Source organism: Gouania willdenowi, chromosome 24 (genome assembly GCF_900634775.1).
Source record: "Gouania willdenowi chromosome 24, fGouWil2.1, whole genome shotgun sequence".
Classification (NCBI taxonomy): domain Eukaryota; kingdom Metazoa; phylum Chordata; class Actinopteri; order Blenniiformes; family Gobiesocidae; genus Gouania; species Gouania willdenowi.
In genome coordinates this window covers 3516193-3543654 of record NC_041066.1, presented here as the reverse complement: position 1 = coordinate 3543654, position 27462 = coordinate 3516193, and the positions used below count along the sequence as shown (strand labels likewise).

The 27462-nt window shown below is 38.7% G+C and overlaps 1 protein-coding gene across 2 annotated transcripts; it reads left to right on the top strand.

Moving 5' to 3' along the window:
* Positions 1–18: 18 nt before the first annotated feature.
* On the top strand, positions 19–24944 carry slc5a6a (solute carrier family 5 member 6a). Of its 2 annotated transcripts, XM_028440162.1 has the most exons (19): positions 75–89; positions 4182–4227; positions 6517–6594; positions 7594–7776; positions 9049–9270; positions 10230–10295; positions 10857–10908; positions 10995–11062; positions 14010–14164; positions 15349–15489; positions 15569–15698; positions 15771–15859; positions 16965–17077; positions 18105–18172; positions 18358–18444; positions 18530–18705; positions 18936–19039; positions 20606–20727; positions 20806–24944. In XM_028440162.1, the coding sequence occupies exons 4-19, from the start codon at positions 7651–7653 to the stop codon at positions 20980–20982; spliced, it is 1896 nt and encodes a 631-aa protein (XP_028295963.1). In that variant the 5' UTR covers positions 75–89; positions 4182–4227; positions 6517–6594; positions 7594–7650; the 3' UTR covers positions 20983–24944. The 2 variants fall into 2 exon arrangements, with proteins under 2 accessions (XP_028295962.1, XP_028295963.1); XM_028440161.1 differs by lacking the exon at positions 4182–4227 and having other exon boundaries at positions 19–89.
* Positions 24945–27462: the final 2518 nt, after the last annotated feature.

Below are 27462 nucleotides of genomic sequence, written 5' to 3'. Positions count from 1 at the left end.
GAGTGGGCGGTCTGTGACGTCAGAGCCTCTGGTTAGCCTGGTGACGCTGCAGCGCGCGGCTCCAGTGTTGCCGACGGAGCACGCGGAAGGTAAGCGTGCTTTAATATTTAATATCTTCATGCGCAAACGGAATCTACAATACACAACCCTTAAACGTCATCCTGCCGAGGAGACAACCCGTCACATTTCCTATCCATGTTAATGAGTATGTTATATCACCGAGTCGACGCGTTATTTCGTATGTCTTAAACGAGCATAGATATATTTAATATAGATTTGCTGGAAATCCACAACTGGAGTTTTGACCCGGGCAAATGGCGTCTTAAATGTTAACTGTATAATCAAAATGACGTTTGTATATCTGTAATGATATACTGACAGTACCCCTTACCTTTACACATAGTACTCGCCTACACATAAACATATGTCCATAGACGATACGCACACGCCGGCATTCAGTGCTGCTGTCGTTTAGAGCGACGTGCCTACGCGGTGGCCATCTTGGTACAGGACCAAAAATAAATGCTATACTTTTTGCAATCGGAATATGTTAAACTAAAGCTAAAGAATAAGCAATTCTAAAGTGCAAATGAATATGCCACAAAACGTAGACATATACAAAACTTGAGCAAATTAATGTTTTGGCATGAACGTATAGCTACAGAGGCGGATCTAGAAAAAATTCAATGAGGTGGCAAGAGGGGGGCAGGATTTTTTTTTTTTAGAGGTAGCAGACATACATAAAACATACTGAATTATAGAGCCGGGTATTGTCAGGTACCTCTCGATGCGATATATTGTGATATTTTTTTGCCCGTTATAATGATATTATTGCGATAATCAATATATTGCAGGAAAATTAATCCACGATCCATCAAGATAACTGTGACTGAAGAAATTCAGAATATATCTACTGCACTGAATCCATTTCAGAGGAATAACAATACATTGTCAATCAATTTCACATAAATGACAGCCAAGTGTATACAGCACAGTTGTCTGAATGCAGTTTAATAGCATGGTTAAAATGAGCCTGCACAATATTTGCAGTTAAGAAGAGCCACTGCAACAGTGGCTCTTCTTAACAGACCGACCACAACTAGACCAATGTCCTTGTGTTATGTTTAAGTCTATAAGGAAAGCCTGATACAAAATATTGTTAATGTTTGTGCAAATTAACTTTAAATCATTAAAAACCAAATGAATGCAGAAAATACTAATTTTAGTGCTAGTATTATCAACTTCTCTGTAAACATGGACACATATCAGTGCTGCTTAACAAGCACAGTGAGTGTTAATATTTACTGGAGTGGAAACTAACATCCACACAGAAAAACAGCTTCTGTCCATGAAAATAAACAGGATAACTGTCACATCCTTCACATTGATGAACCATTCTGTAACATTTAACAAAGTGTAAGACTTGGAATTGTGTGAGTGATAAAAAGTGTCTAGTAGTTTATTATTATCTTAACATTGACATGTTAATGATGCCACACTGTTATATAACTAAGTATAAAAACTTATTGTAAAGGGCATATGATGAATTTGTGTAAAGCTAAAATAACCACACCGTTTATTTGTTATTTTGATTTGGTTTAAAACAGAATAACCAAAGAACAAATGGTACATAATCCATGTACCATTTGTTCTTTGGTTATTCCGTTTTTCTACATATACATATGCTCCCCAAACGTGTGCACATTCAGCACACACTGGACACACACACCCACATCAGTGCACATTGCCTCACACACACTCAAACCTACATAATCCGTGTACACAGATATGGAATGGGTTGGTGTATGTTTTGGGCAACGAACACGGGTGCATTTTATTGATGGCATTTTGAATGTCCAGAGATACCGTGATGAGATCCTGTTTTGTTCAGTGTATATTAGTTCCTTGAATAGATAGAATAGAATAGAATAGAATAGCCTTTTATTATCATTACATAACATGTAATGAGATAGAGCTCCCCATAAAAATACAAACATAAGAATAATAATAAGAATACAATATAAATAGATTTAAAAAAAAGTTCACACACTCATATCAGTATTAACATAATACTGTGCCAGCATATTGCATAGAAACTATTGCACATTACCCAGTATATTGCACCAGTTAGATAATATTGCATAACAGTGTATGGTATTGTAGATTTAGTGCATATGAGAGTTCAGAATGGTTATGCCTTTCGGAAAGAAACTGTTCTTGAGTCTGTTTGTTCTAGCTTTGATACATCTGTAGCGCCTACCAGAGGGCAACAGGTTGAACATGTGGAAACCAGGGTGTGAACTGTCCTTGATGATGCTATGTGCTCTGTTGAGGCAGCGTGAGGTGTAGATGTCCGTCAGGGAGGGGAGAGGGCAGCCAACAATCCTTTGAGCCGTTTTTATTACCCTCTGAAGCCTCCTCCTATCTGCCTCAGTGCAGCTCCCGTACCATACAGTTATACAGTATGTGAGCAGGCTCTCGATGGTCGAGCGGTAAAAGGTCAGCAGCAGTTTTGAGTCCAGGTTGTGCTTCCTGAGGACTCTCAGGAAATGTAGTCTCTGTTGGGCCTTCTTGGTAACCGCAGAGATGTTGTTTGACCAGGAGAGGTCCGCAGAGATGAGGACACCGAGGAATCTGAAGGTGTGGACCCTTTCCACACACTCACCGTTGATGTAGAGGGGTGCAGGGTCTGCTCTGTGCCTCCGGAAGTCCACGACAATCTCCTTGGTTTTTGTGATGTTAAGCTGCAGGTTGTTAGCAGAGCACCACGCTGTCAGCTTCAGGACCTCCTCTCTGTAGGCTGACTCGTCCCCCCTTGAGATCAGACCAACCACTGTGGTGTCATCAGCAAATTTCACAGTGATGTTGCTCTCATGGGTTGGCCTGCAGTCGTAGGTGTAGAGACAGTACAGGAGGGGACTCAGCACGCAGCCCTGTGGAGAGCCAGTACTCAGTGTGCGGGTGGAGGAGAGGTGGGGTCCAAGTCTCACAGTCTGTGGCCGGTTGGTCAGAAAGTCTCTTATCCAGGCACATGTGAGAGGGGGGAGGCCCAGGGTGTTCAGCTTGGTGATCAAAATGTCTGGGATGATTGTGTTAAATGCTGAGCTATAGTCCACAAAGAGCATCCTCACATAGCTCTGCTGGTGTTCCAGGTGGCTGAGTGCAGAATGGAGGGCTATGGCGATGGCATCCTCTGTCGATCTATTAGTCCGATATGCAAATTGGTGAGTGTCGAGGGTGGAGGGGAGACAATCTTTGATGTGATGAAGAACCAGTCTCTCGAAGCATTTCATCACTATAGGTGTTAGGGCCACAGGACGGTAATCATTGTGGCTGACAGGAGGCGACTTCTTTGGCACGGGAATGATTGTGGCAGATTTTGAGGGTAAGAAAGAGAGAGAGAAACGTCATATACTTTAAGTAAGACTTGAACGCACCAGCGGGGGCAATCTGCATGCTTCATTGAACCATAGACTGTCGAGAGTGCATTGAACTATCAGAATCAGAAATGTTTAATGGCCAAGTACAGTTTTAAGGACAGTACAAGGAATTTGTCTTGGTAGATGGTGCACAAAACAAAACAAAACAAAAAAAAAAAAACAAGAACAAAGAACAACCCAGCAACAATAATAATAATAGTGGTAAATATAAAGAATGAGGGATAAATAAAGGATAGATAGAGAATAAGGATATATATATATATATATATATATATACATACAGTGCAGCAGATAATGTCATTATGTCTATTCGGGTATCATTACTTAAGCAGAGCAGCTTTCAAATGAACAGAGATAGAAATACCACTACAGAGTTATTCTACACTTTTAGTAACACACATGCCAAATCACACGACACATAAAAGTAAAAGTTGAGGAGAAAGTGACTGTTTACGTCTAAAGGTGGGTGCCGCCATTTTGCTAAATGTCATTCCGACCAACTCGGGGTGCTTGTACCCTGCCTGAGTTTCCGAGTCGGGGTCCCGTGCTCAAGGGCCATTTCATTGCATTTTTCCGATTCGTTCTGCCGGATTTATTCGCGTTCCGAGTGCAATAGAATGCAACATTAGTCCTGGGTTAGATGGCTTCCATTTTTGGGCCATTCCGCACAGTGACCGAATGCTGAACATGTCCTGTCTCTCTTTTTACATCATGTGGGGTACCTCTTACTACCTCTGAAAGCCATGTACCAAGATGGCAGCATTTTAGATACGTCCATCTACAGCAGGTTTGTCAGGACTCGTTTTATTGTAATTTGTAAAATATTCACTAGACGTTTCTCTGGTGGTGTGTGCAGTGGTGGTTGTTGTTGTTAATATTGTATGAGGACAACATTACTGCAGCCCTGCACATCATTGTTGTCCTGTTGCAGTCTCTTTATACCAAGACTTAGAAACAATCTGAAATTAGTGGTGACTCAAGTCAATCACCTTTATTATGCTTCCAACAATCTGTCCTTGAAACATCAAACAATTGTTCATTAAGTCTCTAAATAAGTGAAACAATGAAAAACATCTCCTAGAAAATAAAATTACAGAATATTAAAAAAATCATTCAATATACACTAATAAATAAGTGCATCCCATGTTGACTCTGAGCTTTATTCTGTCTGTTGTCTGTGGAGGTGATGGGTCTAGACCAGATGGTGGAAACTAGGGTCAGCTCATGGTTTTAATGTCCAGGGAGGGGCGTGTCCACTCTGCATGGACTAAAAGATGAAAAAATGAAAGAGGAGTTAGATATTGTCATTACATTGGATGTTCATCAAAAGAAAAACTGAAAGTGATGGAGATAAATATACTCAGATGGATTCTCTCTCTCTCTCACATACACACATATATAAAAAATTCTCTTTAAACGAACATTACAAAGTCAAGCTTGATGCTTTACACACAGCATATACATAAAATAGGCCTGGGCGATAAAACAATATATATCGCGATAGAGATGTTATCAATAGAAAATATGAGTGATAGAAGGTTTGATAATTTCACTGAACTCTGTTAGAAAAAAACCCAGAAACAATCCTCCAAAGCAGCTGTGTACATTAGTAGTTTAATGTTTCACCATCTGAAATGATGACCTGGGCAAACTCTCGGTGCACGCCGCCACTCGCACGCACACATGCACGCACACACACACACACACACACACACACGCACACACACACACACACACACACAAAGTTTAAACAAACACAAATACTCTGTCCTAAACTATCTCACACAATAAAAGCATCAATTTAATCTTATATTAATGTACACAAAGACTAGCTCCACAAAAGCATTTATCAATCCAGGAATTGAACTGTCCTTACCTTAACTTATAGGCTCAGTTTCTTTCTTTGTTTTCAAATCCCTTTGAACCTCCATCCATGGTGGTTTTATCATCCAAGAGTCTTCATTTTCAATTAAATCCACCATTATTTGGTCTCTTTTAATTTCTCTTTCTTTATCACAGACTTTGGTTCTCTCTCTTTTCCTCGTGTCGATTTGACAAAACAAAACAGCATTTTTAATGTTTCAATCGCATTTGAGTAAAATAAAATTTACCAACACTGGCTGTAAAGAGCAACTTCTTATCTTTCATAAACTGATGTTATTTCTCCGATAGAGCAAATATGAGCAGAGTTACGGTCATTTGAATTATCGTGTTGAGTTCAGGGGCCCTGGAAAACCCAGTCCGTTTGTATAATCCAGCCGTGAAACGAGGACCCGTCCAGGTAAATCTGGCCATATAGTTACACTACGCAACAGAAGATATGAAATTTGCAGCATGTACTGTCAACAACAAACCCAGAGTCGCTTATTGATGACGTAATACCATATGTGTGGCGTAAATGAACGTAATGATGTGTTTGTGTGTGGGAACCGAGTTCTCCCGTGCCAGAAAAGGGACAGGAAGGGGGGGATTCCTGCTGTGAGCTTGGAACGATCCGAGCTGGCAGTATGAGTACACCCTAGGTCACAGTGACCTTCCCACAGTCTGATTACCCACTCTGTGAACACAGGTCACCTTCATGTCACAACCATCATTTGACATTTGATCTGTACTTTCCTAGTTTCAAACAGTTGGAAGTTAAACAACATAAAAATGTCCAAAAGCTCAATTTTTACCTCAAAAAATAAATATATTGAGAAAATTTCCACAGATGACACAATAGACTGATGTTTCTCACTGGTTTTCCTAAGCTGACCTCTCAGCAGTCAGCATCACCGCTCTGCTATTCACTCTCACTGAGTATGTGGGAAAGTGTGTGATCACTCACTGTCCAAACACACCTCTCCAGGTAGAAAGTACTTTGGCTGATGAATGTGATGTTTCATTTCTCACTGCAGGTTTATTGTTGGAACAAAGCAATGCTTCTCTGATTCACACAGCTTTGTTATGGAGATGATGATACATCCCACAGCAGGATTTTAAAGCAGAAAGAAGTTGTGACAATATTGAAACAGATCGTATTTCTTGTGTCGACATATATTGTGATGTTTGCTGCACTCCTGCTCTGTCTCCACAGCTCTGATGTTTGATGGCTGGGAATAGGGAAGACATTGGATTTCAAGCAAATGCTGCCTAATCCCTCTCTGTATGCTGGGTAAGTCCTTCGCATAGTGATTGTCCTCATAACTTTGTGTAATGGTAAAAGCACTCAAGTGGTTTGGGTGTGTCTGAAAAGGAGCTGCTGCAAAAGTAGGTCGATTTACAAACCTTTGAAATGAATGAGCTAATCAGTTGAGGTGAGAAGCATCGGTGTAGTCCAGGGTAAACGGCGTACGATTGATAGGATTTTGAACGAACCAGCTCTTTGAAGTGAATGAAGAGAGCATGCTCTTAAATGAGAGCTGATTTGATTTAATTTAATTGGAAAAGCGGCACATGATTGGTCAGTATGGCGGAGGGGAGGGGCTGCACACCGCATGGCGAGGAGGGCACTGAACAGCAGCCAGAAGGGAGGGAAAGATAAGAAAGCAGAGATGTCATCATTTAGAATAATGACCAATCTGACCATTAACACAAGCATGAACAAAGGTTTTTTGTGTTTTTGTTGTTTTGTTTATTTTTGTTATTGCCTTTTAGTGTATTTTTAATTGTTGTTTGGTTTGTGTTTGGACTAATTTTGTGTATTTTTCCCCCTTATTTTTTTATTTATTTATTTTTTAATGTTGTTTTCTCTATTTTTTAAATATTTTTGTGTAGGCCTAAATTTGTAGTCTTCATGTGTGTTTTTGTTTTGCTATATATTATACAATATGTTTTACATTCATGCAGGCTTTTTGTGAGTTCAGTAATACCTACAAACTGCTCCTGATGAAATGGTGATCATTTATAATAGTAGCACACTCTGGTTAGAGAGACATTTTACAGATAAACTACTGACTCTCCAGGTTAGAGGATAGTTAGTTATCATTCCTTCTTCCTTATGGAATAAGAAATAGTTTAATCAAATGCTTAGTTGTGTGTCACTAGTCTGTGGGTCTCCAGTATTGTTTTAATAGGTTCATAATCTTTCTTCCCTGATCTCAAGCAGCAGAAATGATGTAATTGATTGTTGCTCTGTCCTGAGCTCACCTGTCTCTGGTCTGTCCACCTGCAGACTACTCATGGATCTGACATAGTCCTATACTCCAGAGGCACATCTTCAGTCACCACCATGGGAGAGGTTGCTCCAATGCATTTCAGCTGGGTGGACTATGTCATCTTTGTTCTTTTACTGGTAGCATCAGCTGGGATTGGCCTCTTTTATGCCTTTTCTGGAGGACGCCAGCGGACCACACAGGTACATCTGACTTCACACAGTATTTGTTTCAACTGATGAAAATCACCGTAGGGGTATTCCATAAAGCGGGTTATGTTCAAACTATGTTTGGACTCAAATGAGGGAAACTCTGAGTATCTCATTCCTAAACACGATGTATGTTCTTCTCTGAGTATGTTACCATGGCAACATTGTCCGTTAACTAAACCTGGTTGCTGGCAGGTTTTATCAAAGAAACCCTGGGTTTCTACCTGGCCCCGCCCACCTGAACACCATTTCTTAACACTTTAATGAACTTTAACACTCTTCTTTGAAACACAGTAGTAACATCACACACCACAGACGTGTTCACATCATTACTAATGTTGTGTTGCTTTCCTTTTTTTTTTTTTTTTTTTTCAAATGGTAATTTTCTTTATAACATTGTAGATGCAGAGCATTAAGTGAAAGTCACTGAGAGGTTGATCTGCATTAAAACATCTACTGACGTCTGTAGTAAAGTTCCCTGAATACAAACCTGTGGATAAGATAAAGGAGGAGATGATAATTTAAATGAATCCACTTTTAAGGCTTGATTGTTCTTTTATATTGTTATACAGTTAAATCTGTAGATCATGCATCTTTGAAGGTATGATGGCGCAGTGAATTGTGACGCTGCGCATGGGAGCGATGGGTTGCGAGTTTGTATCCCGCTTCAGTGGTTTTTTAGGACATTGAGATGACTCTGGTGACAATATTACATTAAAAACCAACATAATTGATTCGATATCAAGCGGCAGTCACTGTCTTTATATCCAGTGTAACAGGAGGGCTCTCTATGCAGCCATCCTATGCTGCTGACACGTCTCCTCAGGTACATTTTATTCATATTATTCACCGCTCGTGACGTCACTGAAGCAACAAAGTGATGAAGGGACCAAAAATTAATTACAGGTGATTTAAGCCACTATAGTCACTGAAGACTGAGTGCACCTTTAGAACAGGCTCATATTCCTCAAACACCGGCATATTTCACCCATCACGGTGAATAAATCACTCTCTTCTGTTTGGTTGTCATGGCAGCTCGAGTAAATCTCTGATCCATTGATGATGGCTTTTTATCGCGCACGTGCACGTAAGTAACCCAAGGTTTACATACTCAGGGTTGATTGACCCACTTCATAGCAGCTGTAATGGAATCAGATACACAGAGTTTCCCATCGCGGGGTATGTTGACCCGGAGTTTATGGATGGACTCAGAGTTTGTTAACCCTCCTTCATGGAATACCACTCTGATAGTTAACTTTGCTACAGGAGTTCCTGATGGCTGACCGCTCCATGAGCTGCCTGCCAGTGTCGCTCTCTCTGCTGGCTACGTTCCAGTCAGCGGTGGCCATCCTGGGTGCTCCTTCTGAGGTCTACACCTTTGGGACACAGTACTGGTTCCTTGGATGCTCATACTTCCTGGGCTTGCTGATTCCAGCCCACGTCTTTATCCCTGTCTTTTACAGGCTGAGGGTATCCAGCGCCTATGAGGTATGTTTACACACACGTTTCATCATTCCTTTATGCACTTTGTGTTTGTTATTAGAAAATAATGAATGGTAAATTACTGCTACAGTCTGTTTAACGCTCCGGGAGACGATAAATATTTTATCAGATAAATCCATAGTGGAGGCCGCATAGGTCAATAAATGGTAGATTATTTGCTAAAAAGTCCTGTAGACGGATGAATAGCAGTGTTTTTACTTCATTCTTCCTGTGATTTCTTGTGTTTCCCACAAAAAACTCTGCCAAAGTGACTTCCCAACACATTTCTTGTGTTTTTACTGAAAGTTGTGACAAAAACAATAGCAGATGTTTATTTTGGGGTTTACGCGGAAATGTACAAATCCGGCCAAAATTGAATGTCTTGCTGTGTGAGGTGATATCACGGGGAATACTGGAAACAAACCAGAACAAAAATATCTTGCAAAGAAACACAAGAAACCACAGTATGAATGAAGTAAATACACTTCTATGGATCTGTGTGTGTTTTACAGTTTTTTCGAGCAATTGAGCTTGGATTTATTGATCTATGAGGCCTGAATCTTGGATTTATCCGAATAAAATATGACCATCTCCAGCAGCTTTAATATTGGTGTTCTCTCCTGTGCTTCACTGTTGAGAAGGTTAAGCTAACAGACGACATGCTCTCAGCGCTTCACTTCTACCATTGGTGTATCTATAACCTGTTCTTACTTTGTCTGTTATTTGTTTTTTTGTCTGTCAGTACACTTTTGTGATTTCTTTTGTCTTGGCCTTCCACATGTATGATCTCAGAGTTCATTCTTCTTCTCTTCTTGAAATCCTAATTCTGGAGAGAAGCTGATGTTCTTGTTGGGTCAAACGCTCAAACGAATAGAGCCTTCAAATATCATTGGATGACTCTGAGATCATAACCCAAGCAATCCTTTTATTTGGCATTTTTTCTTTTTGAATGTTCTCCTCAACAGTATCTGGAACTGCGTTTTAACAAGACGGTTCGCATATGTGGGACACTGACCTTCATCTTTCAGATGGTAGGCATTATCAGTGACATAACCTCAGCTTTATCATACCAACTGACTGAGTTAGGTGATAACTACACTATATGTTGGCTGTAGAGACTGATAAAACGACATCTTATCACAAGCACTTGGTTTAAGAAAATGAAGACATAAAAAACAAACATTGAAAAAGATAGAAAGTAACTAAATAGAGAGAGTTTGGTTTTCAGGCTAATGTTAAAAAATGAGAGTTGCATGAATTGAGTAAAAGTGTAGAGCCACATGTGCTACATTAAGTCTTGTAAAAGATTTATGGGGGTTAGTACTCTCACTGTCTATGTTCACAGATCATTAACTCACTGCCATCATTATTGTTAAAGTTAAGGAACTCTGTTTTAAAGATTGTGTTAAACAGACTTTTTAGTATGTTCACATGTCACTTTATTGTAGCATCATGACAAAGGTCTGCTGCAATCAATAATAGCAAGGCCTCTTAAAATTCAGTCTGAAGTTTGTTTTCCAATGTGTCTGACAATCATTAGACACACGATGGAAAGCTCAATCTTAGCAGTGTTTGCTCCTGTTTTTTTGCAGGTGATTTACATGGGAGTGGTCCTCTATGCTCCAGCTTTAGCACTAAATGCAGGTTTGTGCCATTTTAACACAGGTTTAGCATTATGTCAAAACCCCTTCAGTAAACAAATCCTTGATTAAATGTGTGTTACCTTGCAGTCACAGGATTTGATCTGTGGGGAGCAGTGCTTGCCATGGGTTTGGTGTGCACGTTGTATACTGCTTTGGTGAGTATGAAAAACATCTTCCAGAGAAATTGTGTTTGCGAGGGGAAAACCCAGGCAGAAAATATCAGATACCAGAAAAAGAGCGTTACAGCGTAAATATTTGGCAGCAAGATTTAGTTTGTACAAAACAGGCAGATTTCTTCATCTCATTAGCTCTGCCAAGGAGGTAATAAGATAATGTAAGACTAAATTATGTCCTTAACAAATTTTAACAAGATTTTAACCAAAGATGGAAGTCATTTGGTGGCAGATTCCATTATATTTTAGAGTGGATCTGGATCAGTATACTGATTATGGATCAGTTTGAAAAATCTAAAAAGTTTATCCGGATTGGATCTGGATTGCATCTTTTGGTGCAATTTTTTCTTCTTACTGTAACATTATTATTGGGGATGTACATTTTTTCCAAACCTTTAACGTAATGAGTATGGTACTATGTTAGTTTGGACATAGTTATCAGGATCACTGATCCAGATAACTATCTATATCAGGCAAGGAGTTTGTTGGTGCTTGGCGCAGACTGTGAGTGCTCCTGTTAGTAAATATATTGACCTTTACGAAGGCTAATGAATACATTTAGCATGTTTTGGTTTTGTTAAAGACACAGCCAAAGCAAAACGTCCTTCAAATCACAGTAGACTATGTTTTTAATCTGATGCTTTTCATGGTCAAAGTTTATACTGACTGAGCTGTGTCCTTGGCCTGTTGGTCGAATGCTTTATTATCCTTTTCCAGCTTTGCAGATACTGCACCTAAAAACGCTCGTTAAGATTTACACACAGCACTGCTGCTTAACTTAAAATAATTCAGTTAAACATAACATTCGATATTTCTCTTGTTTTCTTTTACTGAATGGAGATCAGCTTCACTTCTCTAATTATGTAGCTTTCTCATTTGTGTAGATTTAACTAATTGATTGAAACATCCCCCCTAAAAAGGACCTTTTATAAATGCCTATTGTCCTTTTTTCATCTTTTCATGTTGCTGACAATATTTGGAAGATCATTTTTTGACTGCTGTGTACTAACGAATACAAAAATGTTTTTTTATTACTATGAATCCCCAGATAAACTTTTTTATGTGTATAAATAATACACAAATAAGAGAAATAATCCTAATTTTTAACTCATTCAGTGCCAGCCATTTTCAGATTTTCTACCCCCCTCAGTGCCAGCCGTTTTTGAGCATTTTGACTGATTTTAAAGACCCACAGAATATTTTCTACTATGACTATCTGAAATCTGACACCAGATTCTGAAAGATTGAAGCCTCTACTGTCATGAAAAAACAAACCATTTGTTTCTGGCTCGTTCCGTTCTTTTGTAATCAGCCATTGAATAGAGCAAGTTTTACACAAATCTTCAGTTTCAGAGCAAAAAGCGGAGAAAACAGCCTTTTTGTAAAAAAAAACCCTGTCAGTGACTTTAAAGCTATTTTTTTTTTTGCTTTAATGACAACTCTAACATCTGAACATTGTTTCCTTATATAAAACATTTAAAAAAACACTGAGACTGGGCTTTTGATGGCAAAATTATTATTTTTTTGCTGTCTATGTCAGAGTTGAATGGATTTCTTACTGTATTTTGGCGTTCCTCCAACTTTCCCTCCTGTCAGTCTGCACACAGACGTAACTTCCTCTTCCTCCTGACACGCAGCAATGACCCGTTTAGCCCAGTTAGTTGATGGTTTTATCTCACCATCACAACATTATCAATAATCCACTCAGGTCCACACATGTTCTGTGTTAGTATGTGGTGTTGTGAGCTGCTGGATACGTCACAATATCACTCTGTAGCGCCATAATCTCACTCGTTCCTGTTTCTCCTCCCCAGCTAATAGTAGCATCAGTGGCTAATCTCTCATCTAAAGGTGCACCGCTGCCATCGTCAGGGCACAGTTGGTCACTACAACAGCCCACAGCTTAGATATTGATGAGGGACCTCCGCCAGGGTGTTTTCTAGTAATCCCCCGTGAAAAAATGCAAATGACGAGTTTCTCGTCAATGGCACTGAGCGTTTGGATTTGAAATGACGAGATATCTCGTCGGGGGCACTGAGTGAGTTAATAGATATGCTCTAATCTGATTAACATTGTGTATTGTTTGACAGGTCGTTCATCTTTTCTCATCCTTCTACAGACTCAGTATGCTAATGCTTGCACTCTCTAGATCACTTTTAGTGCTATAGTGAAAATAAAAGTTCCATTTGGTTCATGCCGTGAGGTGAACCATTATCTAATTTATTTACACATGCTAAGAATTGTATGAGTAACATTTACACAGATCAAGTCAGGAGTAGTTCTTATTGATTATCCTAGGAATGCTAATGCTAAGGTTCATTTTGTGTTTTAGGTTTTCTGACCTTGTTAATTGATCAAGTTGTTGCCTTAAAGTACATTTTGTAAGAATAAGACGTTAAAAGGCCTTGGTGTCTCCATTGTAATTTGTGACTGTATTCCATATTTTCTTCCTCACTGATGTACAGTTACTCCATCCGTTTGTCCAAAATTACTCCTACCTTTAATGCAAGCTTCATCAGATGTACAGTATTGCTATGTAAAGCTGCAAATCACAGGCATTACAATGGATTACATCCACCAGTGGCCAACATCTAAAAACTAGAAAGAATGGAAGCTGATAATAAACCTTGACGGACATTCCAAATCGACTCATGGCTTACTGAAGAACTTTCAGCTTATAAAATGGATCTGCTGGTTTTAAATGATTTCAACCAGTTAGAAACAAAGTTTGACACTACATATAGAAACCAGATCATATTTTTAGATACATGACAAGACTTGAAGAACTCTTTCAGTGGATTTGATTATTTTATAAGGTGTCTTAAAAAGATATTTAAAAAAAAAACTTTTATCTTGTCCTATTTTCATATAACAAAACATTTTCTTTCTATTGCAAATGTGCAAATTAAGCTGTGCTTCTGTCTTGCAGGGTGGCCTGAAGGCGGTGATCTGGACTGATGTTTTCCAGACTGTGGTGATGTTTGCAGGCCAATTAGCAGTAATTGTAGTGGGTGCCAGCCAGGCCGGAGGGATCGCAGAGGTGTGGAGGAAAGCCACCAATGGCAGCCGTATTGCTGGGCTAGAGTATGTCTCATTTACTGAATGAATGTTACAGTTAATCAATCCTGTATGAACGAACAGGAATAATTTTCAAGACCAATTTTAGGGGTATTCACCAAAGTTCCCCAAATTTACTGTAATAACAAAAAAATAAAGTAGCACCCTTAGATAAAGTCAGTATGTGCTGAGATAACTCATAACAATGAATCAAAGAACGGCCTCTACCTGCATAAAAACTACCTACCTATTAATACAGCAGCAGAGAACGAGCAGTGAGTGAAACTGAGTTTTAGTTCATAATGATCTCATCATATTCATCAAACACTAACAGACCCCTGAAACCATTTGTTATAATGAACACATATAAGGACTTTTTGCTTTTTAATGAAATAATATGATTCTACAAATACATTTTAAATCAATACATTAAATATCCACAGTGATGCAATAATACTCACTTTTTTTGGAGTGAGGATGTTTAGCATTGTAATAATGCACAGGAGGGGCGACAGACACATAGGTAATGATGATCTTGACTAAAGGTGGAGTTTGTCATATTGGTAAGGCAATCAGTGCAGTTCAGATCTATTTCAAAATCACTGGATGTTAAACTGTTTAATGTTTTGAATTTGAAATTTGATTTGATTTGAGACTTTTGCAAAAACAATTACACAGCTTTTTTGAGGACAGTAAAAGTATTTTTTTGCACGTTAGCCACAAACGGCAGCTGTCAACACACGGAAGTTGATCACAAGAAACAAGGAGCACCAGTAGATTTATGATTCATTACACCACCTCTGGTTCTTTTAATTAAATATTGTGTGCTTTTTGTAATATCCATATTTTAGTTTGATTTATTTATACATTAATAATGTTTCAATTCACCAGTTCATCAGTAATGTGACTTATGCGTAGCTCTTTTTTGTCCAAGAGTAAAAGTCCTCCTGTCTGTGTGTCCCCTATAGTTTCCCTTAAATATCCAAATATCACACAAACAGAACAAGATGTAATTTTAAAACAGAAAAATGCTGCGTGTCTGGTTTTTGATTTTTCTGTATTTCTGTTTTGGTTTTAAGTCAGTAAAACAAAATAACCACACTGTTTATTTGTTATTTTGATTTGGTTTTAAAATGGAATAACCAAAGAACAAAGGGTACATGTATTTATGTCCTATGAAAGATGTTGTTTGTTGGTTCCTGCCTGTACAGTTTGAACCCTGACCCACTAGAGCGCCACACGTTCTGGACTTTGGGAGTTGGAGGAATCTTCTTGATGCTGGCTCTTTATGGGGTCAACCAGGCTCAGGTCCAGAGGTACCTCAGTTCCCGCACTGAGAGGGAAGCTGTCATGTGAGTATTTCACTTAAATATGATTGGGTAAATCTCTGCTGTATGAAGTCAAAGACAAATGACGTGCTCCCCCTCCCAGGTCCTGTTACGTAGTTTTCCCATGCCAGCAGATAGTTCTTTGTTTAGGTTGTCTGATGGGTCTGGTCATGTTTGCACGTTATGGAGAGGACAGCCCTCTAGACAAAGGATACGTCAAGACCAACGATCAAGTGAGTGCTCATCTGTTCCTGAGTGTGAAGGTTGTGCTTTTTCTGCGACCTAACACCTTCTTTTTTGTTCAGATGGTGTTGTACTTTGTGATGGATGTGTTCAGGGATCTGCCTGGTCTTCCTGGCCTTTTTGTAGCATGTCTGTTCAGTGGAGCTCTAAGGTAAAGCTAATCTTTGTGATTATATTGTGTCAATTCTGTGCTGAGAACAAATACATATTGAAAGGGTAAAAGTCAGTTACAGGGTTAACACACAGGTCGCCTTCAAACACCCAACATTAGAGACTCCACTGAACCTCCCATGCAGTGTTTGGGACAGTGGAAAAAAACCTATGCACGCCTCGGCAGAACATGCAAACAGTGCAGAAAAGTCAGATCAATCTGGAACCAATGTGGATCAGCCTATCCCCAGAGAAACAGATTGACTGGAATTCTCACATGCAGGCTGATCAATCCATGTCGGGTTGTTATTTAGAGCTATATAGAAAAAAATACATGAAAAAAATTTGCTGGGTGTGATCAGCTTTGATTCAGGCCTGACTGACTTCATCAGTATTGTATGCTATGTTTAGACTGCTGGCAAATGCGACCTGTATCCGATTTGTTAAAGATGTTGGAACAGTACAAATCTGATCATTTTCAAATCTGACCCAGGCCACTTTCAAATGTGTTCCTAAATCTGAAATGTATCCTATATTTTGCAATGCGACTGTTGTCTGAACAGCCAGGTCACATTTATCTGACCTTTACTTTATTGAGGACTTCCTGTTTCAGGATTGCATTGAGCAGAAGTCGGAGTTGGTGTGTCATATAAATGAGCACACATCAAATTGGATTTCTCCCAAAAGAAAATCAAACTATTCCGTGTGTGAAATCTGCTTTGTTTGTATGCATCAATTGATTTTTCCATCTCCTCCTACCATTATATAACTTTCCTCAGCTGATCAACCCAGATCATGACTTATTCATCAGAGGCAAATCTGATAAATTTATTGCTGGGGTTATTTTGCGTGTTTGACAGACAATCCTGATTGCGTGAGGTTACTTTACAACCTGCATGTATGCTTGTGTTTTCACACTTATAAACCATGTGGCCCTTAGAGTTATTACAGACAAATGTACTTGCCTCCACAAATAAATGGCAGCAGGTTATTAAGCATGTTCATTTACACTGCCACAGAGCATGGATCTGGACTGGCTAAGGAACACAATGGGGAAATAATCTATTTAAAAAGGGTTTTAATTCTGTCCTTGTTTTTCTTCTCAGCACTATCTCCTCAGCTTTTAATTCTCTAGCAACAGTGACGATGGAGGACTTCATTAAACCCAATTTTCCCAACATGACAGAAGCCAGAGCCACGCTGCTGTCCAAAGGCCTTGGTAAGACAGCAAGTTTATACATGCTGATTGTGAATTTTTATTCTATTTTTTCACAGTAAGTTGTTTTTTTGTGCTTTTTAAGTGTAATTGTACATCAATGTGGATTTTGACAGCAAATTTTTATTTTGTTTTAATCAGTCTTTTGACTAAAATTAATTAGTTGTATTAAAAAATTTAGTCATCAGGACTATTTCAGTTATAGGCGGCTTAGTCGACTGAATTTGTTACAGATATAGTCAACTGAAATATAAAGCAGATGGGTTTGTACATTTGTTGAAAGATTCAGTTACCAACAATCAACCTGACACGGGATGTTATAAATGTTTGTAAATACATACAGACAGATTTTATGTGATCAATACGTGAGAGCACATGATCACATCAGTTAGTATTGGATTTCGTCCTATGTCCTACCTGCGGTGGATGAATACATTTCACCAGCCAGTCAGGATTGGCGTAATATCCCATAGTGAGACATAAAAAACAAATGTTATGAAAGAGAACTATGATAAAAACGTTTAGTCTACTAAATGAACACTGTTGTACATAGCACTGGTTGATGTGTTTCACTGAATGTAACCTCGTCTGGATTCAGATTGAAAAGTTAGTGATTCACTTTATGGCTACTAAAGCATTGATCAGTTTTGATAGTGCATCTTATTTATTAATGAATTATGAATTATAAATGCAGTGATTATTTTACTTGTTGTTTTAATGTTAATTATTAGAGGCATTTTGGAATGATCAGTGGGGGTTAATGTGCTGTGAAACATTAGAAGGTTGTCAGCAAGACTTGATTAGCTTTCAAGTCTCTGAGAGCCAGTGATGGATTAACTAGATTATTGTATAACCACACACAAAGTAACCATGTATAAATGAACACAAAATTACTGTGTTAACAGAAAATCAAAGTATTCAAAGAATGAGAGCTGCTTTGTGTGTATGCATGTTTGAAGTCCAGGGCTCTTTGTTATATTTGTCCATAACGGCTTTCTTCTTTCATTTCTATGGTTCATGTGCTTCACAGCTCTGGCCTATGGTCTGGTGTGTCTGGCTATGGCCTACATAGCTTCTCTAATGGGATCTGTGTTACAGGTAACTATTTTCATAGACCAGTCTAGAGCAGATACGCAGAAGTTCCCAGAATAATCTTTGCTTGTTGCCATTTGGGGTTAAAGAAGTTTGAGAAGCTTGACATCAACAATGTACTCTGAAGCCGCCTGCCATGTCAGTGTGCTTGTGTAACAATGATGTGTGTGCGTGCGTGCGTGTGTGTGTAGGCAGCCTTCAGTATCTTTGGGATGGTGGGCGGTCCACTGCTGGGACTTTTCTGCTTAGGAATGTTCTTTCCCTGGGCCAACCCAACTGTGAGTTCTCCTTTCACTTTATTACTGCTCCAGTCACTGTAGAGCTTGTGATTCCTATGGTTACTAATGTGTGTCTCTGGTTCAGGGTGCAGTGGTTGGCCTGGTAGCAGGCCTTGCTATGGCCTTCTGGGTTGGCATTGGCAGCTTTGTGATGCGTATGTCCAGTGGCACACTAGTACCCCCAGTAAATACCACCACTCTGCCCCTGTTGGAAAACATGACCACAGCTTTCATGTCTTCATCAACAGCTGACACATCAAGGTAAAAAAATTGATTAATTAGGTGTATATGTTAATTAATATGGAAGTCACTACTACAGCTATCAAACCAACTGTGAAGAAGAGAGTGCACGTCTTTAATGTGAAACTGCACTGCTAACGTGTAATGCTGCTTTTGATAGCTTAGGCCTCTCACCTCAATACGCACACAACAAGGAAAAGCTGCTTAAACCAGTGCACCACAATTCTAAAATGTGTTCTTGCTCTTCCCAGACCGACGGGTGTTGAGGCTCTCTACTCTCTGTCCTACATGTGGTACAGTGCTCACAACTCTGCCACTGTGGTGGTGGTGGGCCTGCTTGTCAGTCTGTTATCAGGTACATACATGAGGCAGTCAGCCTATGCAGCGCTCACAGTGTGTGTGAAATGGAAGTCATTGAATGTTAAATATATAGTGAATAACAATAATATAATAAAGGGTAAATTCACTTGTTAGTGTGCAGGATATTTTTGACAGACAGACCCATCGACAGCTTCACTGCTACATTTATGCTGCTTCCATTGGAAAAGTGTCCGACTGTTTAGGTACATCATACCTATAAAGTTATCATCAAATAATGTAGATCAATCACTTTAAAACGGTGTGTAAATTGTGTCCAATGTCCACCTGTGACATGCTTACATTTATATGAAGTGGATGTAGAGGAACATTTGGTTTTGCAGACACTTACATACACTGTAGTGACTAAAGCAGGGCTGTTAAACTGATTTTAGTTCAGGGGCCAAATACTGATTAGTTTTATCTCATGGAGCACAATTGTTTTAGGTGGAAAAAGGCAATTTGTACATTATGGTCCCTTAGTTTGCACTTCCACAGTATTATACAGTATGTAAGGCACCAATAGAATTCAAGCAATAAATGACAGATGTCACTCCCTGCAGGAGCTTTTACGTTCCTTAATTTTTGTGACAAAAATTTGTGTAATTTTTGGGGCAAATTTTGGAAAATTGTTTGTGAGAAATTGCTGGATTAAAAATAAAAATATAGAGTTCCTTCCACAATTTATGATTAAAAAAAGAATGCAGTCATGTTATATAGTCGCATGAAAATTGTGGGCCCTGCAAATATTGTGGAGTTTCACTGAATTTGTGTATTTGGAGGGACTGAGATAACTACAACTGAATTAGTTAGTCATTTACACAATGATTCATGTTTTTTCTGTCTGTCAAATTGGATTCCCCAAAGGGTTAGATTTAGCCCCCAGGCCTCGAGTTTCACACATGTGGACTAAAGTAATTGGTCACACCTCTTTTCCAGAATTTGAACAGGGCCTTTACTCTCCAGTAGGGGGCAATGTTTTTGCTTCAAGACATTTTAGACAACGCTTTGCTTCCAACTCTGGTATTATATCAGTTTCATCAGTCCAACAAGTGTGGGACCTCATGATTGTTCTACACAACTATTGGTCCCAGATTCCTACAGAAACACTCCTAAGGAGAGTAGAAGATTTTAGAGTGACTAACATCCCATTAAAGTATCTGGATTGACTGTTAGTGAAACTGTCTGAATACTTAAGTCCATCCAGTGTTTGTTTGAACCTCCTGGTTTTTGTCCTATTGATTATCAAAAGTTGGCTTTCTCTAACAGAAGGTTTGCTCTGTAAAGCTTTTATTCATATTTCTTATAGCGGGCCTTTACGTGTAGTTTTTACATGTCACATTTCCATCAGTATTAATGTTTTCTACATGTAATGCTCTTTAGTACATGTTTGCTTTGGATTGAAATAACAGAGAGGATGAAGATACCAAATTCTTTCTCATAATGTTTTTGAAGGGCCACATTTTGGGCTCACATTTTAAACCATTGAAATCTAAAAATTCTCAGCTCATAAAATAGGAGTGGATGTTTTCTTAATGACAGTGTGCTTGTTTGTGTGTTCCAGGACCAATGAAGGAGTCGGAGCTTACCCCAGGTACAGTGTTCCCAGTCCTGGGCTCACTGCTCTGCTTTGTTCCTGAACGCTACAGAGAGAAGCTTTGCTGCATCACTCCTCTGGACCAGAAGGTTATTTTGGTCATTTCCACTCTGTGTAATTAAGTTCAGTTGAACCTGTGATTTCACTAGTTTGTGTTTGTTCTCTAGCCTAAAGTTGGCTCTCAGCCTTATCAGATGGCCAAAAAGGAGAGCAATGGAGTGGCTCTTTGCAAAGACGACACAGTCACTGAATGCAAAGAGACGGCGACAGACACAGATCTGGATATAATTCCTGTGCCCAGCAGTCAGCTGATGGCTCACGTGGTTCAGGAGACAGCTATGTGATTCTTTTTATGTACTTGACATACACATACATGTTAACATAATGTTGGTCATTCAAACACTGAAGTGCTGCTAAAGACACCCTGATGTAATGAAATGCACAGAGCCACCAGGAAGTATTCACAGCCATTCCAATTCTTATGATACAGAGTCCTCCGGAAACACCTTTGAGTCTGGTTTTCTTTGAAGAAATTATCCCTACACTTAAGTAGTCTCAAAGCGCTTTACAATCATCAGCTCATTCACTCATTCACACTCACATTCACACACCAATGAGATTGCGCTGCCATGCACGGCACTAATCGACCACTGGGAGCAACTTTGTCTTGCCCAAGGACACTTCGCCGCTGGGATCGAACCCCCATCGGAAGACGACTTCTCTACCACCTGAGCCATGTTGCCATGTGAAGATTTATGAAACACAACACTTTCATTCAACCTTGTAGCTTCTAAATGGGCATTTTTCTTCTTTCTTGTTTGTTAGAGTCAAGCTTTCAAGTGAAGTCTGATAAAGCAGCAGTTATAGAATATAAGAGAAGATGTCCAAGTATACTATGTGGATTACACAGTCTGATTTAATCACACTAAAGCTGAGTATTCTTATTGAGAGCAGTCAGTCCTTTCTGATCCCATATATAACATGTCTGATAGAACTGGACTTCTTAGGAAGTTCTCGTCCTGAGGTTTCTTTAGTCCCTGACCATCAGCAGAGCCTCACAATTGCTATTTAACTTTGAAAATTGGATTATTTATTTTCATCATTTTCTGATGATTTTGAGGTTCCCTGTTGTTGGTGTACTGTGCACGCTCTGTCCTCACTGAGCCCCGCCCACAGAGGGCAAGACGTCACGTGAAAGAGAACATGCTCGGCTGCACTGAAAGCTGCGTGATGAAAGTCATTTAAAACAATGACGAGCTTCATTTGTTTCACATGTTGGAGGCTGCTGCAGAGTAACATTTAGTTCAGTCGCTCTTCTGAGGAAAATAACAAACAATTCCCACCTGTCTCAATAGACGAAGGAAGTGTTCACTTAAGTCCATTGTTTTTCCATAAGTCTCAGAAAATTTACATGTAAGAGGTGAAACTCCAAACAACTCCACATGCCTTTAGTACCATTAGAAGCGAACCTCAGACATGGTTCATGGACACGTTTCCACCATCAGTAGATCTCATCTGTTCTTGGCGTAGACAGTGTTTAAGATTCATCCCATGAATGTATAGATAAAAAGAGGGAGGGGTTACAATAACATTTGTAGTAATAATAAAACATTGACTTTAATTCGCAATACCAAATTTCTCTCCAAGCTGGGGATGCTAATACAGACTGAATCCTTTGTAGCTAACATTTATTCACAAACACAATATAAGCTGAAGTTTTTCAAAGGTAATTACTGAAAAATAATGAGTTTTGTAAAAAAAATAACTGCCACCTTTAAATCTGTTTACAAAAAAACAAAAAAAAAAACACAAGCTTTTTTCCCCTAAGCCTAATCCTGACTTATTCTCCGCTTACAGCAGAACAAAGGCTTCTGTCCCTTTTCCTTTGGTCTGACCAGAACGTAGACTGTTTATGCTCTGACTGACCAATAATTCAAACCAAACAGCTCCACGAGCTGAGCTGTAGCTGGCAGGCTTTATTGCTACTGTGTGTCTCTTTCTGGGCATTACCTGTTCAACATTTCACTAAGAGCACAATGTTTATTATTATGGTTAGTAAAACCTTGTGTATGTTTTTTCATTTCCTACGAACAGCATTAAATGACTAAGCAAAGCACAGAGTAATTTCCAATCACGTGGCTGTGTGTAGGAGGTGGCAGAGGGAGAGCTATACATAGGGGACTGTCACTGTGTGCTGCACGGGACTCTTTTAATGTCTACATGTAAAAACAGAAGCAGAGGAGAAAAGCATCACACTGTGCTGTGGTCTAGTGTCATTAGAAATGCATCCATTGGATTGTGCGCTGTGTATTGTGAAAGAAATTGTTAAATTTTGTCTATTTGTTGACATGTAAAATAATGAAGAGATGTTTTTTTTTAATTATTATCTATAACAATCCCTTAGATATGTTGGTTTGGTTGAATAATAGTGGGAGTGTGCAGCTGTTTTAGTGCCAGTGGTTCACGTTCATTGTCAAATGTAAACCATGAGTGACCTGAAAACATGTGATAACGTTTGGTGTTTCTGTGGATTCAGCTCATGTCAACAAAGCAACTCTTAAACGGCTGCTTTCAACCTTTCTGGGAGACAGAGTTTAGGCCTTATGTTTTGTTATCACCACAATGGTGATAGGTCTGTGATCAAATCCCCAGTTGTGCCATTTATATTTGTGTCCGTCATTACGTAAATTCCCTCATCATAGACTCTACCATGGCTTCTACCTGATGATAGAACGGTTCATCAGGAGGCATTGGTTTAAACGCCATCTTTTACAGCTCAGGTTTGAGTCAGTGTCAGTTTGACTGATTACTGTGAACAAACAGGTCGGGGTTGAATACTGGGCCCTGTTCTAAGAAGCTGGATTAATAAATCCTGGCTGTTAAGACATATACAGGACTTACTATTCCAGAAAACTGGAGTTGATGTTGTCATGGTAACTTGTGTGAAATAAAGCTGCTTGGCAGCCTGAGGATGATCCCAGTCTAAGCTGCAGACGGAGAGCAAGGACATGGTGGGACGTTTTGAGCACAGCTGTGGATTTGAAGGATAAGTCGAGCCAGCTCCTTGTAACAGGGCCCTGGTCATTTGTGGAATCAGTGAATTCTTGACCATCATTTAAACATTGAATGTTTCGTGTGTGTGTGTTTGTTTGTAGACTTCTTTACATCTGTTTTAGTGTCTGTTGATTTTCTAGTTTTCCTGCCTGAGTTGCCTTTAAAGTTAACACCTGATGATGGGACTAATATTGTCACCAAACATATATATATCCAAAGCACATAGAACACTATGCTCTTAAACTCACCTGTTTATGCGCTTTTAACCATCAAACATGTATGAAGAAGAAAATAGTATATTTTCTTATTTTACTTGAAGTCTGTTTACATTTCATTGAGTGAAATGTAACTTTCTACGTGCAGGAGCCATAAAACTTAGTTTTCTGTGAAACGTTGGCTTTGGAATACATTTTTCCCAATCACAGTTGGGCCTGGACTATATAGAGATATATAATTTTGTATACCAACTGCTTGCATCACACAGTTGTAGTTTATTATACAGTTTAACTGTGGAGCTGTATGTCTCTCAAACACACTTTTTAAAAAACCTTCTCGGGATGTCTTTCTAATAACTGGAAGCTCTGCACTTTGATGAGTCTTTTGCATCCTTAATACCTGAAATTACTTGAAGTCTATATAATTTATGATTTTTAAGATGAACATTCTATAAGTAGCAAGTGCTGTGGTATTTTACTAATAATAGATGATCAAACCTAACAAACCACAGTGAGGCTGTAGTCCTCCCTACAATCTAATATAGCGCACAGATTTTCTACTTGAATGTTTAAAGTATATTTTTGAAATGTCTGAATATTTTCTTCTCATCCTCCGAGGGTCACTCATACGTTTTTAGCAATAATAAATATTGTTGTTTGCAATATTTATTTTTTCAATGCAAGAATTCATCGCCCGCTGCATTCCAGAAATGTGAAACCCGAGCTTTCTGAAGATGATTTCGTCATTTCTGATCTATTTTCTAAATATTAATCAAAACGTTGCTGTTTTGGAAACTGACTTCAAATGTCTGTAAAACTACACAAACATCTCACAGTGAATCAATTGTATGAACACAACTTGTTCTCATTACACACATGGGTTCTTGATAACTACAGTGACATACAGTGTCATGTATTTCAACCCAACCATTACCTTTAAGGTACTTGAATGAAAAGAACCAAATAAAGATGAGTTGTGAATGGTCGTCTGTACACATGCCCTCCTTGTGATTAAATATATTTCTTGAAAAACACAATTTGCTTTTGTAATTTGTGTTTGTTCTAAAGCAGTTCTATTTATTAAGGTGGAATGTGTAACTTCTAAAGGGGCTATATATAGTGTGAAAACTTATTGCAATATTAAAAAAATCACAAGCAATATTGTTGCTAGTACAATCATGTGGGTGGGGGCTAATATTGTTGAGAAGAAAAAAACATGTCCATATGTTAAATCTGGCCTGTGTAGACTGTTCTAGTTTGATGTTATAATAACTTATGTAAAGTTAATGTACAGAGAGGATTTAAAAAAAAATAATGTCATGGTGTGATTTTCTTTTAATTTTATACTGGCATGAGTTGTTAGTCTCTGTTTTGAGGATTTATTTGCAGAATGGCACTTTTTACACTTTAAATAGGAAGAATTTGTCTTAAGTTATTTAATCTTGTAAAGGGCAACCCAGAGTAGCGCAAGTGTGCCTAGAGTTATTATCAAAAGCATTGTTGATTTTCCAACTGCATTTTTTTGGGGTCTTTTTTCCTATTAAATAATGTTGTATTGTCAGCATGAGCCATGCAGGATTTGGAAAAAAATTGAGAGTTCCTCTAACAATTACAAATTAGAAATGACTGCCATCATGTAAATATAATCACAGGAAAACTGGGAGCCAATGCAAATGTTCTGTTTCATTGAATTTGAGTATTTAGTGGGGAAAGATACAGTATGTACAACTGAAATAGTTGGTAATTTACACAATTGATTCTAGTTCTCACTGTCATTTTTACTTCCTTCTACGGGACAAATTGGATTCCCCAAAAGGGTGGATTTGGCCCCCAGGCCTTGAGTTTGACACTGGCCAAATCACTAAAACATGTTTGGGTAGTATTCAGTAGTCAGTGAAAGTGAAACTAAGGTCCTGGTTATGTTAACGTGTTCATCAGTTTAACCTGAAACTGAAATGTTAAGTTTACACTACATAGTCTTAAATGTTCTCTATTCTTTTACTCTCTGAAACATTTCAAAATGTGAAAAACTTTCTTCTTTCCTTTTGAGTCTGCAGCGGGTGCAGATTCATCAGCAGCCTCCATGGAAAGTCCAGGACAGTCTCCAACAAGTGGGGCAGATTTATTGAGCTAGCCTTGAATATTGGTATGTTGGTGGATCGGAGCCCATATTATTTACAGGGGAGGGTACAGGTCTACTTTCATCCAAACTAAACATCATGACATTTTAAAATCATTGTTGAACCAAATACAGAACACACATTACGCCTGTTGTAATTGTCAACTGACAAATAATGATTATAATGTAATTTTAGACAGAAAGTGAACCCGTAGTATGTGCTGTAAGATTATGATACAAACCAGCGTAACACTGCAATGCCCAAAACATCAAAACAATATTTCCACTTTTTTGGTTTAATGTTTTGAGTTTAATTGTACTTCAGTCCAGTATCGTCTTACTTCTTGAATAGGATTTGGTATAAGAGTTACGTTTTTAAGTTAAAACAGTGGAACTGCACAGCATTTGAGAAAAAGGATGTCATACTAACAGTTGACCATGGTGGTCACAGTGTGATGATGTAGGGCTGCTTGGCTGATTCAGGACTTGCTGTGATTAATTGAACAATTAATTCCACAAAAAATCCTGAAGTTAAATGTCCAGCCATCAGTTTGTGTATCATCAACTTGTAACCTACCAGCAAGTCCAGCTCTGAATGGCTAAAAAAAAAATGTTACATTTTTTTTTGGAGTGACCAGGTGAAAGTTTGGACTTAAATCTAATTGAGATGCTGTAATCAGACCTGAAACGGGCAATTTATGCTAAAAAAAAAAAAAAAAAAACCTCCAATATGGCTCAGTTAAAACAATTCTGTGATGGAGTGTTTGCTAAATTCCTTCAGAGCGAAGTGTAAGACTCGGCATGACTTATTTCAAAATCATAATTAGGAAATCGCATTTTATATTGATTTGGGGTGTCTTTGTGAAATATTAAAATTGGTTTGATGATCCGAAACAAGTGTGGTGAATATCAGAACAGTAGCAAATATTTTTTCACAACAAAATAAGATTCCTTTTTATTTGTTGTTTGTCAAATTGGATTTAAATCGAATGTCCGGATGTTAGTCTACTTCACATTGGCTCGGTGCATTGCATATTGGCACTTTTTTTTTTTAAGCCAAAGCGTGCCTGTTTTATGACAAGGTATGCTATTGGCTGCAGAAGGTGCCAATCATTGCATGCAGGGGGAGGGGTCTGGTTCCAGTTGTATTCCCCATGATAAACATATTTTCACTGCATTCCTGTAAGTTGCTCCTTTGATCTGCTCCACGTCTGCATTTCAGTCCATTTACAGCTTTTTTGCTCATTGTTTACTGTAATGAGCTGCTGATAACCTGCTACGCTAACTGTTTGTCAGCTTTACATTTTTGGAGAATAAAGAGAGAGTTTTTTGTACAACCCCAGAGAACAATCAAACATGAACACACTTACATAGGTGGTTGGGATACTGTACTAGGTACTGTAGTATTCTGAAAAATGTAATGTAAACGGGCTTTT

Excerpts from the sequence above, each read along its gene's own strand:
- slc5a6a (XM_028440161.1), top strand. The coding sequence starts at position 7,651 with ATGGGAGAGGTTGCTCCAATGCATTTCAGCTGGGTGGACTATGTCATC. Across the intron at positions 14,165-15,348 it reads AGCCGTATTGCTGGGCTAGA|TTTGAACCCTGACCCACTAG; the intron begins GTATGTCTCATT and ends CTGCCTGTACAG. Across the intron at positions 18,173-18,357 it reads TAATGGGATCTGTGTTACAG|GCAGCCTTCAGTATCTTTGG; the intron begins GTAACTATTTTC and ends GTGTGTGTGTAG.